This window comes from Mustela lutreola, chromosome 2, assembly GCF_030435805.1.
Source record: "Mustela lutreola isolate mMusLut2 chromosome 2, mMusLut2.pri, whole genome shotgun sequence".
Taxonomy (NCBI): domain Eukaryota; kingdom Metazoa; phylum Chordata; class Mammalia; order Carnivora; family Mustelidae; genus Mustela; species Mustela lutreola.
The window spans coordinates 165,957,127-165,972,650 of NC_081291.1; the positions used below are offsets into that span (position 1 = coordinate 165,957,127).

Consider the following 15,524-nt stretch of genomic DNA (forward strand, 5'->3'; position numbering starts at 1 on the left):
TTTTTTCATTTGTGCTGCTAAGCTCTCATGAATTCTACTTTCAGCTTCCTTATTTTTCAACAGACTATGGTGTTTCCCTGCATGGATATTGATAATATGTTAATCTCACATTATTTTATAAGCATTTTAACTAAGTTTAAGAAGAAGAACGTTACTCTGTTGAGTTCCTGTGTTACAGACAAATGACCTTTGTTACCTCATTCTTTTTTTTTCAAGATTTTATTTATTTATTTGATATAAAGAGAGATAACAAGTAGACAGAGAGGCAGGCAGAGAGAGAGGGCAAATCAGGCTCCCTGCTAAGCAGAGAGCCCAATACAGGGCTCGATCCCAGGACCCTAAGATCATGACAGGAACCAAAGGCAGAGGCTTAACCCACTGAGCCACCCAGACACTCTTGTTGCCTCATTCTTAAACCTAGTTTTATTCTGGGGCACCAGGGTGGCTCAGTCAGTTAAGCCTGTGCCTTTAGCTTAAGTCATGATCCCAGAGTCCTGGGATGGAGTCCTACATCAGGCTCCCTGCTCAGCGGGGAGTCTGCTTCTCTCTGCCTCTGCCCCTCCCCACTGCTTATTCATTCTCTCTCTCTCTCTCTAATAAATAAATAAGATCTTTTAAAAATATTAGTTATATCCCATTCTGGTATCCCTCAAGAGCAAATCTGCATTTTGATATCCATAAATGATGGTGCAGATGTGTTCTATGGAAGCAAAAATCTTTACTTATATCATACATTCCAATTCAGGAAGCTGGTCTGTGCAATGATTTTGGACAGTGTTCAGCACACTGTGGCCAGGCCATTGTCGGACGGGGGGTGCTTCTCCAGCATCAGAGTTAGTGCCGGAAGCAAAGTGAGTCTCAGTATGTGGACCAAGTGAACAAATGACTGCTTTCTGCACCACAGCAGCAGTCCGTTTAATGCTTATAATAGACGAGAGAAAAACAGTTGTGTTGTCAAAATATTTGGAAAAATGAAATCAAAGTTATAAACCAGGGTTCCCCACAAGAGCAGTTCTCAGAGTCTTTAAATTTCTAATGTGCATCATAAACTGTTAAGATGGGGATACACTCGCAGCAGGAAGTTCCCAAAGTTATTTGACGACAGAACGCCACTAATTTTCGAAAGCCTAATTAACATCTAGGGGGAACTTAGCTTCCTGAAGAACCAGTTTGGTTTAACCCAAAGCTTGGATGGGCCTTCCGCACTGATGGCAAGGTCTGGACTGCCTAGAAACGTTCTTTTTATAGAGATAGTAGATTACTTAGGAATTTTTTACTTCTTTCTCACCCACTACCTTTTCATAAAGGAAACACTAAGTTATTGTTGTTGTTATTGTTATTGTTATTGTTATTGTCATCGTCATTGTCATTGTCATTGTCATCCATGCTCTATCATAATCTTCCCCTTTTTTTTCAGGCGAGCTACCAAAGACAATACAGGAATGAGATTCTGTCCCAGAGTGCAGTCCAGGTGCTGGTCGGTGCCGCGGGAAGCTTTGGCGAGAAGAAGGGAGAGTAAGTACACTGGCAAGAGAAAGCTTCCATCCTAAGCCCCTGCATTTAGGAAGCAATGCAAGTGAGTTTGCTTGCTCTTTCTGGTAACCTGGGATCATCTGGTAACACGTGTGCAAGCCACGGCCTGCTCTGCACCCCCAAATCAGGCCAAATCACTTCCTTTCCGTTTCCCAGCTTGCTCTCCTTATTCAGACTCCTGCACTTTTGAATGTGTTGCTGTTGCTAGCGGAGACGCTCTTCCCTTCCTTCTTTTGCCCCCAAAGCTGAGCTGTGGTGGTAGAACACTCTTCCTCTTAGACTGCTTGAATACCTCACTAAGTTCAAAGACTCCGTTAATTCCTCCAAACACATCGGTGCATATTCTCTCTTAATACCCAGCATAGTTTTGTAATAGCTTCTTTTGCTGTAAGCCTCTGTACTACATGGCAAGTTCCTTGAAATCCACGCGTTAGCTTCCGATCCCCTTGGAAGGATGAAGGGTATATGATGGGGCTAAGAGGAGAGTTAAACTGCCCTGCAGTTAACAACGATGTTCCCCCAAAGCCCGGACATAACATAACTTCTTCTTCTAAACCATACTCCTTGGTCCCCTGGGTGGCTCAGTTAGTTAAGTATCTGCCTTCAGCTCAGGTCATTGTTTCTCAATCCTGGGATGGAGCCCACATCAGGGTCACCGCTCAGCAGGGACTCGGCTTCTCCCTCTGCCTGCTGCTCACTCTGCTTGTGCTTTCTCTGTCTCTCTGTCTCTCTGTCTCTGTCTCTCTCTCTCTCTCTCGTGTATGCAAGCACTCTGGCAAATAAATAAAATCTTTAAAAAAAATAAAAATAAAATAAGGATGCCTGGGTGGCTCAGTCGGTTAAGCCGCTGCCTTTGGCTCAGGTCATGATCCCAGGGTTCTGTGATCGAGTCCTGCATCAGGCTCCTTGCTCGGCAAGGAGACTGCTTCTCTCTCTGCTTCTGCCTGCCTCTCTGCCTGCTTCTGTGCTCTCTCTCTCTCTGACAAACAAATAAATAAATAAAATCTTTAAAAAGAAAAATAAAAAATAAAATAAACCACACTCCTAGCATTGAAGACACCAAAATTCCCTGCCAATGGTCCCAAATCTCACTCGTCTGGTCTTCTTGGGCCTTTCCCTTGGGCCGTTATCTCAAGGGCAGACGGGGCCTTTGGTGCACCTACGCTGAAAGCTAAGAGCAGCGTCAGCCGGGTGTCCACTCCCCATTGCTGGCTTGTGGCTCAGAGAGTGATAAAGCCCTGTGTGGGAAGAGAAGCAGCCGGGTGCCGGAGAGCAGTCTCATTAAAGTTGGGAGTACAGATTTCAAAGAGTGAAAGAGATTGCATTTCAAGCCTAGCCATACAAATCCTTATGACATACTTGTCAAGGAAGTAAGATAAAATACATCTGGCTTAAGATTTCATTTTCTTGATGAATGAGGCGTAAGGACAAGGGCCTCCGTTTGCCCCCCACTCTAGGCCATTCAGATGCTTACAAGAAGGAGACGGGGACAGAGGGCTGGCCAAATGTGAACACTTAGAAACAGTGTGACGCACACTTTAAAGAAGACAGATGCACAGTGGACAGCGAGAGTTTTTTAAATGGATGAATAAATAACATGCTGAAAAGCATTATCACTGCATTGTTCAGGAGAAGTTAATATTAAAAAAAAAAAAAAAAAAAAGGCAGTATAGAGCAAGCCAACCCATTGCCTTGATTTTTCCTCTTTAACGCCTCCAGGAAGGCAGAAGAAATGTATGCCTAGGAAGACCCAGAATCAGGAGAAGGGAGTTAAAGGGTTGAAAGGATGCCTAGTGGATGACAAAGGCACATTTTAGAATATATTATTTTTTAGTGATTCATAAATGAGATAAATATTATATACGAATATGTGCAAAGGTATATGGCAGGCACTGTGGGGAGTATCATTAGTGGAATGGTGGTCCAATCTCCAGAGAAGTAACTCCTAATTACACTTAGAGTCAGTACTTGCCTTGCAGTTGACTTGGCCATTTGCTGCTCATTTCAGCAATGCCCCATGTGTCGCAGTGTCCTGTGGCAAGAAAACAAGTCTAAGGAGAGAAAGAGTTGGGGGATTTAAACAGGGGCACCAGGACCTAAGCTAACTGCCTGTGTAATTGCCTGAGAAAGAATTCTTTGAATAGAGAGCTTATATTTATTAAGTACTGTGCCAAGCACAGTTTTAAACACGTTGCATGTATTACCAATCTAAAGTTAAAAAAAATCCTGTGAAATAAGTGTCAGTATTATCTTCATTTTGCTGATGAGAAAGGTGAGGAGAAAAGAGATGAAATGATTTACCCACAGCCACTTAACTGATAATTACAGAGCTCGCCTTGGAAGCTTCAGCTGCCTCACTATCCGATTAAAGAGATCACAGCCATCTTCCTAAAAAAGCAAGGAATCTGATGACAAAAGATAGGAATTCAGGAGGCTGAATTGCTCATACCACAGAATTTTAGGATTTATAGAAACTTAAGAAATGACCAGATCTTAGTTGAGACATTAATTCCTTCAAGAAGGTTTCCTGATTCCCCAGCACTAAATACCAGCCCCCCACTTGATGGATTCAGACTGCCCTATTGTTTATGATCTCCACAGCAACGCCCACTACAATTTAATGCAATTGTTATTTGCCTGTTTCGTTCCTCTAGTCTGCTGGATCCTTAAGGGCAGCGATCTGTTTTTGCTTATGGTTTCTCTCCAGCTTTTAGGAAGAATAATACATTCAATAAATATTTTTAAAATTAGGAACAAATCAAGCTCTATATACATTTGTGATTTTCCACGTGGTTACCATATCATTCATTCTATTGAGTCACAGAGAATTAAATGACTTCCTTCTTTTTTTTTTTTTAAAGATTTTATTTATTTATTTGACAGAGAGAGATCACAGTAGGAGAGAGGAAGGGAAGAGATCACAGAGAGAGGAAGGGAAGCAGGCCCCCTGCTGAGCAGAGAGCCCGATGTGGGACTTGATCCCAGGACCCTGAGATCATGACCCGAGCCGAAGGCAGCGGCTTAACCCACTGAGCCACCCAGGCGCCCCGAATGACTTCCTTCTTTTCAGTGACATCTGTATTCCCATAGCAGAGAAATCATTCAAATTTCAGAGTAAGAACAATATAGTCAATAGGAAGGACAAGGTCCACCTTTGCATTTAAGTCACCAATACCCTTCCATTAAGCCATATTTTAAAGTAAGGCCTCAGACCCAAGGACAAAGCCCTATTGCCCTTCTGATGAAGATAACAAAAACCAAGGTATTTTGCTAAACAAGACCAGATCATAGCACGTAGATATGAGCCACTTTGTTAGAAAAGTCAACAGAAACCTAGAGACAGTGGGATATGTGCTACGAAACTGTCTTTGGGGTTTTAGGACCACTGACTTCTCCAAGTAATCATTAACTCTTTACTCACCACTTGTATTTTCTCCATTAATTCCCCTAACTACCTGTCCAGGAGTTGAAATCAATCAAAGAGGTAAGAGGATTATGAGATGGGTTGGATGCCTCAAATATACTTTCTTATTTAATTATTCCCAACTGGCATGGATATTTTCATGTCTATTTTGTAGAGCAAACATTTTCATGAGGTAATTTCATGAGATAATGGGGGCCCCATCATGAAAACTGGATCTATTTGAATCACATTATTCTTTTCCTCCCTGAAACTTGACCTCTTTATTTTAAACCATGTATCTCTCTTTAATGAGTGAGCCCCAGAATCTGAATTCATAATTATATATCTACTTGTATCTACAACTTTGTGACTTGGACCTATGCTCATGAAAGTGTCCTATTTCTAGTTATCAATGGACAAAATCATCTTCTTGCTGTCTGACATTACTGCATTAAATCTAGTCCCCAAATATTAAAGCAGGTTTAGTGATTACTTCTTTTTTTCCCCAGATATATGGGTCCTGAGGCAATAAAGAATTATTCTGAAAGCAAAAAACTTCTTGCCTTTATTAGAAAAGTATTGCTAAATTGGGTGTACAACACTAAAAAGGAAAAAGGGATCCCATCAAGGTAAGTGATTTTGAACCTTACTAGAACTGTTATTATACTGACCTTTCTACTTTTTAAATTTATATCCTGGGAGCTCCTGGATGGCTCAGTCGATAAAGCATTTGACACTAGATCTCAGGGTTGTATGTTGAAGCTCCACAGAAAATTTAAGAAACAAATTCATATCCTGAATATATTGGAAAATATTTGGGGTAGTTTATAATTAAATTACTTACATACATACAAAAAGTTACTTAAAGAAAAAAAAAAGATAGTATAATAACTTTTCTCTTATTACTGAAGTAAATTTCATATAACAAGATTAACCATTTCTAAGTTATCATTCCATGTTATTTAGTACATTCACAATGTTGGGCAAACATCATCTCTGTCAAAATCCAAAACATTTTTATTGCCTCCAATATAAAACCAGCACTCATTAAGCAGTCACTCCCCATTCTCCCTGCACACACCCCCACAGCTCCTGCATCCCACTAGTCTGCTTTGTCTCTATGAATTTACATGTCCTGAATGTTCATATAACTAGAACCATCAAACACATAGTCTTTTGTTTCTGGCTTCTCTCACTCCCCATAATGTTTTCATCTACATGGTCGAATGTATCAGTAACATAAGTTTCATCCACTTTGTAGCAGGTATCAAGACTTTATTCCTTCTTATGGCTGAATAATAGTTCATTGTACAGAAACATCATATGTTGTTTACCCATTCATCAGCTGATGGACATTTGGGTTGTTTTCACCTTTTGGCTACTGAGAACAGTGTTGTTAAGAACATTCATGTAAAAGTATTTGAATACCTTCTTTCCACTTTTTCCATACTTTTTGGGTATGCACCAAAGAGTGAAATTGTTGGATCGTAAGATAATTTTATGTTTAACTTATCCCAAGGAACCACCAAATTGTTTTCCACAGCTGTTAGATAATTTTGAAATCAGGAAATATAAGTTTATCAACTTTCTTTTTCAAGATTGGTGTAACAATGTAGGTAATTCCATATAAATGTAATTACATATAAATTTTAGGATTTGTTTAATTTTGAAAAAAAAATGCCATTGAGTCTTTCATGGGGATTACATTGAATCTGCAGTATTGTCATCCTAATAATATTAAGCTTTCCAATTCATGAACATGAGGTGACTTTTCCTTTACTTAGATCTTCCTTTATTTCTTTCAGGAATGTCTTACAGTTCTTAGCATACAAGTCTTTGATTAAAGTTAATCCTATTTTTTCTTTCTTTTTAAGATTTTTATTTATTTACTTGACAGAGTTAGAGAACACAAGTAGACAGAGCAGCAAGCAGAGGGAGAGGGAGAAGCAGGCTCTCCCCTGAGCAGGGAGCCTGATGCAGGGCTCAATCCCAGGACCCTGAGTGGAAGGCAGTTGCTTACCTGTGAGCCACACAGGAACCACTTCTTTTGCTTTTTTGATGCTATTATAAATGACACTGTTTTCTTTATTTCATTTTAAGATTGTTCATTCCTAGTGTATGATTTCTGTATGTTGACTTTGTATTCTGTGAAGCTTTACTGAATTCATTGATTAGCTCTCCTGTTTTTTGTGAATTTTCTGGGATTCTTTCTGTAGAAAATCATGTCATCTATGAATAGAGATAATTTTACTTGCTTCTTTCCAATTTGGATGCCTATTGTTTCTTTTCTTTGATTCAAGAGGAGGAAATATAGACCGTTCTTCTCAATAAAAGTATCAATTATATAGCATCTTTAATCTACCACACTCACTACAACAAAGAGATTGTCATATTATAGGGTTTTTTAAAGCCTTCAATACTGACTAAAGCTATAACTTTTTAAGTAATTCTTTTTGTTGATGCAACTTAATGGAAGGGAGATTTAAAAAACTCCCCATAAGCTATCTCTGAATATCACTCATCTCAAAGTGATTAGTGCAGATCCTGGTGCCATGTGGCTTGGTTTAGAATCTCAAGTCTCTGTCATTTATTATCTGAATGATCATTTCAGTCCTCAGTCCTCAGTCCTTCAGTCCTCAGTGTATATATATATATATATATATATATATATATATGACCATTATGTGTCAGTTACTTTGCCACAGGTCATATATATATATATATATATATATATATATATATATATATATGTATATGACACATAATGGGCACCAAAATATGCGAGTTGGGTTCTCCTGTTTCCTCATGGAACTGTGGGAAAGAATACATGAATAGTATGTGTAGAAGTGCCTAGACCAGGGATTAGCACTGGGTAAGCACTTAACAAATGTGAGCATTTATTACTAAGTGCTGAATTCCAATAATAGAAGTATTATTGAAATTGAGAAGTGACAGAATCACAAACAGAAACAAGTCCAGTCACCAAAATAAACTGAATAGGAAAACACACATAATTCTTAAAATTAAAAATTCAACTTAAATTATCCATACCTAAATAAGTCAATAATAGTGTATCTATTTTGAGGGGATACAGCTAGAGCTACAGAAAGAAGAATAAACACCTAGCATCAATTGGGTTTCCGTATCAGGGTCAGGGCTCTGAAAGAAAAAGATCAGGAACCTGAGATCTAAAGTGGTAACACTTGGGAGATAAATCTGAAGATCTTGAACCCTCACAATCCCCATGAATACTGTAGCCTGGCAGAAGGCAGCCACCTCTTTCTTGCTAGAGGATAATAGCCTCCTATCCCCTTCAGATGCTACAAAGACATCACAAGATAAATCTTGTCTTTGTTTCAAGGTTATTCTCTACCACATCTCACTGTTTCCAAGGTAATTACCCATATCAGATCTCAACACAGCTAGAGGAGGAAATACAGTGCTTTCTTTAGGAGATAATTTATCTATTGAGGAAATTACAGGGCCTGAGTAATACAAGCAAATACTGGTAGACATATAATGGAATGGATCTTGAGGGTATTTATTTTGTAAATAAGACCATATTAGGGAGAATTTATTGGCATGATGGTCTTATCCATGATTCGAGGTTCAACATTCTGTTAAGGACACTTGGAACCAGTACAGTTAATCTCTTGGGATTGTTCTTTGAAACTTGACCAGGCCAATAACCTACAATAAGTGAAGTATGGATGATAAAAACTGGAATATTTACAAAAATTATTATAAGAGAATGAAGGACCCATCACTTTGCCCCTGTGGGAAGGACCAGAGGATGTTTACTTTCACAAGGCAACACTGTGAAACTCAGTGATAGATGCCCTCGGCAAGACATGGTTGACAGTAGTTGAGGTTGCCAAGGAACTAGTCTTACTAGTATCGAAAGGATTTGGGAATGGCAGAAGACAGATGGCAGCACTCAAATGTCAAAAGCAAGGTGGGCATCCTTTTTTTGTGAACAGCAAACCTGGAAGAGCAGTCAGACTACCTTGGCCTGGGTATGGGTAAGATAATTTGTGTCAAATGACAATGTAGACAAATAGTTAACTACATTTTATTTGACTTTTCTAAAAATAAAGAACTGGTCAGCAAAGGGATGAGGTCAACTACTGCAAAGGAAGATCATGATTCCCCACCCTTTCCTTATACCTAAGTCAGTTCTCAGAACCAGAGCCTTTGAAAAAGGTCTACAATAACACCACAAACACATAGGATAAATATTCCCTCGATCTTTTCTCAGATGGACCTTTAGTCACTTTACTAAAAAAATTACTTTTAAGTGGGAAAAAAGAGAATACTGAGACTTTTAAAAAGACTTTGGAGGGAATATAAATAAGCAAACAAACAAACAAAAGACCAGAGGCTTGAAATGCTATCACAGTTCTCAAATTAGAGAGGAAGCTTTTAGTTTAAGTCTCTGACCCAGTCTGCTTCATAATAATCCAGCAAGTCCACTGTGTGGTTATTTCTCTATATCTCCAAGTGTATACATGGGATGAATATAGTCAGTGTGTAGCTGAACATTCACATTGTCTTGCTGACCTATAGAATAAGAATATTATGGCAGGAAGGTCCAAATGACCATGTGGAACCCTGGCCAAAATAGTCGTAAGAAGTAATATAGTATTCCAGGCATAAAGAAATTAACACCAACCTTAAAGATTTAAAGGAATTGAGAGTAATCCCCACCATATCCCTTTCGATTCATCTATCTGGCATAAACAAGTCAAATTACAATCACTTATAAATTTAAGCAAAAGGTAACATCAACTTTATCCTTTCATCTTTTGAAGGGCATCTTGGCTCTTTCCACGTTTTGGTTATTCTGGACATTGCTGCTAGGAACATTGAGGTGCATATGGCCCTTCTTTTCACTACATCTGCATCATTGGGGTAAAAATCATGGAACACTGCATCAAAAAAGAGAAGGGAGTTGAGGAAAATTGGAAGGGGAGGTGAACCATGAGAGACTATGAACTCTGAAAAACAATCTGAGGGCTTTGAAGGAGCTGGGGGTGGGAGGTTGGGGGAACCAGCTGGTGGTTATTAGAGAGGGCACGGATTGCATGGAGCACTGGGTGTGGTGCAAAAACAATGAATAATGTTACGCTGAAAAGAAATTAAAAAAAAAAAACTAATGATGTACTGTATGGTGACTAACATAATACAATTTTTAAAAAGTAAAAAAAAAGAAAAAAGAAAAAAGAAAGAAACATATAAATAAATAAATAAATGTCTGGTAGGAAAGAAAAAGGTAACATCAAGTGCAATGCTGTGCCAGAAATGACTTTATTGCTGAAAGAAATCAGGAAAAGCAGTCTGTATTATAGTTTAAGATAGTGACATAGGAGGCCCCTGAACTTAACTCCTTTCATCATCATACCAAATCCACAGACACATATGGACCACTTACCTCTCAAAAAAATCCAGAAAGTAGCTGAGTGATTCTTACATATCAGGCTAATGAGAAAATACCTACATGAAACAGGTCGCAAAGGCTCAGACACACTGTCAGCATAAAACTAACCCTCTGGCATTGAGGCATGCGATCAGAAGGGAACTCATGGTTCCCAGCTTCTCCATGAGAAGTAAAGGGTTTGGACCCAACATCTAGTGCCCCAACTTTTGAGACTTCCACTTGAGAGATGGGCCCCCAAAACATCCTCTCGGAGAGATAACTGGGCTTATGTCCACAAGATCCAGAAGACTAGAATAGACAATGAAACAGTTCTTAATGAGCTTGCAAGGACAGTGTCTCCCGGAAATGAACTTGTGCAAGAGTTTGGCACCCTGGCTTTTGTGGTTGCCATCCAGAGGACACCCCCCTATTAGTAACAGAAAAACATATGAAAGTATAAGTCTCACTGGTAAAGATAAATATATGATAAAATTCAGACCACTCTAATACTGTAACAATGGTGGATAAATCGCATAAAAATCTAGCATAAAGGTTAAAAGTCAAAAGTATTTTAAAAATATAGCTACAATAATGGATACACAAGACAAAAATGGGTAAATATAAATTATGACTGTCAACAAACTGGGTAAAGAAGTGGTATACCTCATCAAAGGCCATAGTTGACAATCACACAGCTAAATTCATATTCAACAGTGAAAAGCTGAAGGCTGAAAGCTTTTTCTCTAAGATCAGGAGCAAAATAAGGAGGCCCACTCTCATAATTTTTATTAAAATTAGTATTGGAAGTTCTAGCCAGAGTAATTAGGCAAGAAAAAAAAAGTCATCCAAATCAGAAAGAAATGAGTAAAACTAACATCTTTTGCAGATGTCATGATATATACAGAAAACCCTAAGAACTCCACAAAAAAAAAGTTAGAACTAATAAACAAATTCAGTAAAGTTACAGCATGCAAAATCAATATATAAATATCAGTAGCATTTCTGTACACTAATAACAAAAAGGAATTAAGGAAATCCCATTTATAACTGTATTAAAATGAATAAAATACTTAGGAATAAATTTAACCAAGAAGGCAAAAGACCTCTACCCTGATTACTGTAAGACACTGATGAAAGAAATTAAAGAAGATACAAATAAATGGAAAGATATCTTATGCTCATGAATTGGAAGAATTAATCTTGTTAAGATGGCCATACTATTCAAAACAATCTATAGTTTCAATGTAATCCTTACCAAAATTCCAATTAACATTTTTTACAGAAGTTTCAAAAAATCCTAATGTTTGTATGGAATCACAAAAGATCCTAAATCGCCAAAATGATCTTGAGGGGAAAAAAAAGAATAACACTGGAGGTATCACAATTCTTGATTTTAAACTATATTAAAAAGCCGTAGGGATGCCTGGGCGGCTCAGTTGGTTAAGCCTCTGCCTTCGGCTCAGGTCATGATCACAGTGTCCTGAGATCGAGTCCCACGTCAGGCTCCTTGCTTGGCAGGGAGCCAGCTTCTCCTTCTGCCTTTGCCTGCTACTCTGTCTGCCTGTGGCTGCTCTCTATTTCTTTCTCTCTCTGACAAATAAATAAATAAAATCTTCTAAAAATAAATAAGTAAATTTTTAAAAATTTTTTAAAAGCTGTAATAAACAAATAGTATGGTATTGGCATAAAAACAGACACATAGATCAATGGGACAGAATAGAGAGCCCAGGAATAAACCCATGAGTATATAATCAATTAATTTATGACATAGGAACTAATGATATACAGTGGGTAAGGGATAATCTCTTCAGTAAATGATGTTGAGAAAACTGGACAGCCACATGCAAAATAATGAAACTAGACCACTGTCTTACATCATAAACAAAAATCAATTTGAAATGGAGTAAAGTAAGACCTGAAACGGTAAAACCCACAGAAGAAAACATGGGGGATGAACTCCATGAGAGCATTCTTGCAATTCCATATTGAGTGAAATCATATGGCATTTCTCTTTCTCTGACTGACTTATTTCGCTTAGCATAATAGACTCTAGTTCCATCCATGTCATTGCAAATGGCAAGATATCATTCTTTTTGATGGCTGAGTGATATTCCACGATTTCCAGGATTGTGTGTGTGTCAATACACACATGTACCACATCTTCTTTATCAGCTAATAGACATTTGGGCTCATTTCATAGTTTGGCTATTGTTGATAATGGTGTTACAAGCATTGGTGTAGATATGTCCCTTCAAATCTCTATTTTTGTATCTTTTGGGAAAGTTTCTAGTAGTGCAATTGCTGGATGATAGGGTAGTTCTGTTTTTAACTTTCTGAGGAAACCTCTTACTGTTTTCCAGAGTGGCTACACCTGTTTGCATTTCCATCAACAGTTGGATGATAGGGTAGTTCTGTTTTTAACTTTCTGAGGAAACCTCTTACTGTTTTCCAGAGTGGCTACACCTGTTTGCATTTCCATCAACAGTTTAAGAGGCTTCTCCTTTCTCCGAATCCTGCATCCTTGCCAATTTCTATTGTTTCCTGAGTTGTTAGTTTTAGCTATTCTGACCATTATGAGGTATATCTTATTGTGGGTTTTGATTTGTATTTCCCTGACGATGCATGATGTTAAGCATCTTTTAGTATGTCTGTTAGCCATCTGATATCTTCTTTGAAAAAATATCTTTTCATATCTTCTGCCCATTTCTTTTTTTTTAATGTGTATGTGATCAATTTTTTAATTTAATTTTATTTTTTCAGTGTTCCAAGATTCATTGTTTATGCACCACATCCAGTGCTCCATGCAGTATGTGCCCTCCTTAATACCCACTACCAGACCCACTCATCCTCCCGCTCCCCTCCCCTCCAAAGCCCTCAGTTTATTTCTCAGAGTCCACAGTTTCTCATACTTCACCTCCCCCTCCAATTTACCCAATTCACTTTTCCTTTCCTTCTCCTCATGTCCTCCATGTTATTCCTTGTGCTCCACAAGTAAGTGAAACCATATGATAACTGACTCTCTCTGCTTGACTTATTTCACTCAGCATAATCTCCTCCAGTCCTGTCCACATTGGTACAAAAGTTGGATATTCTGCCCATTTCTTAACTGGATTATTAATTTGGGGGTGTTGAGTTTGATAAGATCTTTATAGATTTTGGATATTAACCCTTCAACAGATATATCATTTGCAAATGACATAGCTCCCATTCTGTAGGCTTTTAGTTTTATTGACTGTTTCCTTTGCTGTGCAGAATTTTTATCGTGATGAAGTACCAATAGTTCATTTTTGCTTTTGTTCCCTTGCCTGCAGAGATGTGTCTGCAGCCCGGGTCACAGAAGTTGCTGTCTATGTTCTCCTCTAGGATTTTGATGATTTCCTGTCTCACATTTAGGAGTTATTGATTTGATTTAATATTTGATTTAAATATTTTGATAAATACATTTTGATAAGATGTGGATTCATACTGTTTTATTACCACACATCCTGGGACTTTTATTTTTTTACAGATTCTATGCCTCAACAAGAAAAGATGCTCATGATACGTTGTCAAGAAAAAGAAAAAAAGTTTAGAATGATATGTATGATAAAATTTTTGTGTTTACAGATAATGATTACATAAGAAAAAAGATTGGTCTAATATTCAAACTGTTAATAGTAATCATGTCTGGCAGGTGGAAGGAATTCCCTTTGTTTATTATTATTTTTTAATATTTCTAATTTGAGTTATCCCATCTCATGACCAAAGTATTTCTATTAAAACTAAAAATGGATAAGAGTTGAGGAAGATGGGGGAAAAAAGAGGGGAAACAAGCCTCAAGACATCCAGCAGAGGAGGAAATTAAAAGTACAATATCTGAAGGGAGATGCCAGAAAATGTTAGGTAATGATTTCTCCTACCCAGAACTAAGCTGGGCTGTGTACTATAGATGATTAGAACAGAACTGAACTGAAAGTCATTCCGTGTAATTATTTTATTAGATAAAACTCTTTATTTTTTGTAGACATTGCATTCTTCGTTTATGCCATAAAATTGTATTTACGGATGAATTTGAGTATATTGGATATCTTGTGACACTAATGAATATGTTTCCTATTATAATTTCTTGGATACCTAACTTAAGTGAGATCTATGACCAGGAATTAAGATACTCTAACTACTCTTTTCTTGCATTTTATATCGTGGAGGCCCTATTTAAGGTAATCCAAAATTGTGGTGTGTGTGTATATGTGTATGTGTGAATATGTTATATGTCTCACAGAGAGATTCTGTAACTTCATTTCCAACACTAACTACACACAATTTTCTAAAGGAGTGTATGAAATTCTTTCTCACTTCCCAAATTTTAATTTTTAAAGGTAAATTTTTAAGGCAACTCAATAGAAAACATCCATACTTTAAGAACTGATTTTGTATTTGTAAACATAAATTTTAAAATGGTGTGTGTCAAAGGGAGTTTCAAAGGTATCGATAGTGTTCATAAATTTAGCAGGATAGTGTTCATTTTAATCTTTTTTACTACTAGATAGAGATAGGTGGAGTGATAGATATCCCTTCATGCCTGAAAAACATACATGATTTGATTTTTAAATCTAATATAAAGGTAGTTGTAAAATGAAGAAAGGGTCAACAAACTGATAATCATATTGATAATAGTATTGTGCTCTATAGACCAAAAAGTGAAGACTAAGAATATGAATATATAACATGATGGACAAAAACAAGGGAAAAGCTAGAAGCAAAACCCGTTGCATGCACAAGGGACATCACTCCCAGTGACTGGAGCTTGGGATGGATTGGTCAGCATGGATGTTAGAGAGATGTTAGATGTTAGATGTTAGATGTGGAGGGTATGGAAATGAGACATGGACATAAAGAATAAAGAGCTTCATAAGCCATGCTATCTCTTTCACTTTTGGCATCATCTACCATTTATAGTCTAATAACTTCTAAATTCACATTCCCACCTCAGATCTTACCAAGAACCTCAGATCATATAGAAACTGATGACTGGATCTCTCCAACAAAATGCTATACAAACATCTCAAACAGCACATTCTAAAAAATTTATCTTCTCTAAACCTACTTTTCTTTCAGAATTCCACTGAAAACCCACAATCATCTTTAATACTTCCCACTCTCTTAGCTATGCTTTAATATTTAATCATTTGA

General features: G+C 37.5%; 1 protein-coding gene across 3 annotated transcripts in view; it reads left to right on the top strand.

The window, feature by feature from the left end:
- Positions 1-15,524, top strand: part of SLC9C1 (solute carrier family 9 member C1) — an 86,030-nt gene that overhangs the window by 45,484 nt on the left and 25,022 nt on the right. For all 3 annotated transcript variants that reach the window (XM_059164148.1, XM_059164150.1, XM_059164149.1), the window contains exons 14-16: positions 1,418-1,515; positions 5,446-5,565; positions 14,356-14,551. In XM_059164148.1, the coding sequence (XP_059020131.1) occupies positions 1,418-1,515; positions 5,446-5,565; positions 14,356-14,551 (414 nt within the window). The remainder of the gene's footprint in view (positions 1-1,417; positions 1,516-5,445; positions 5,566-14,355; positions 14,552-15,524) is intronic.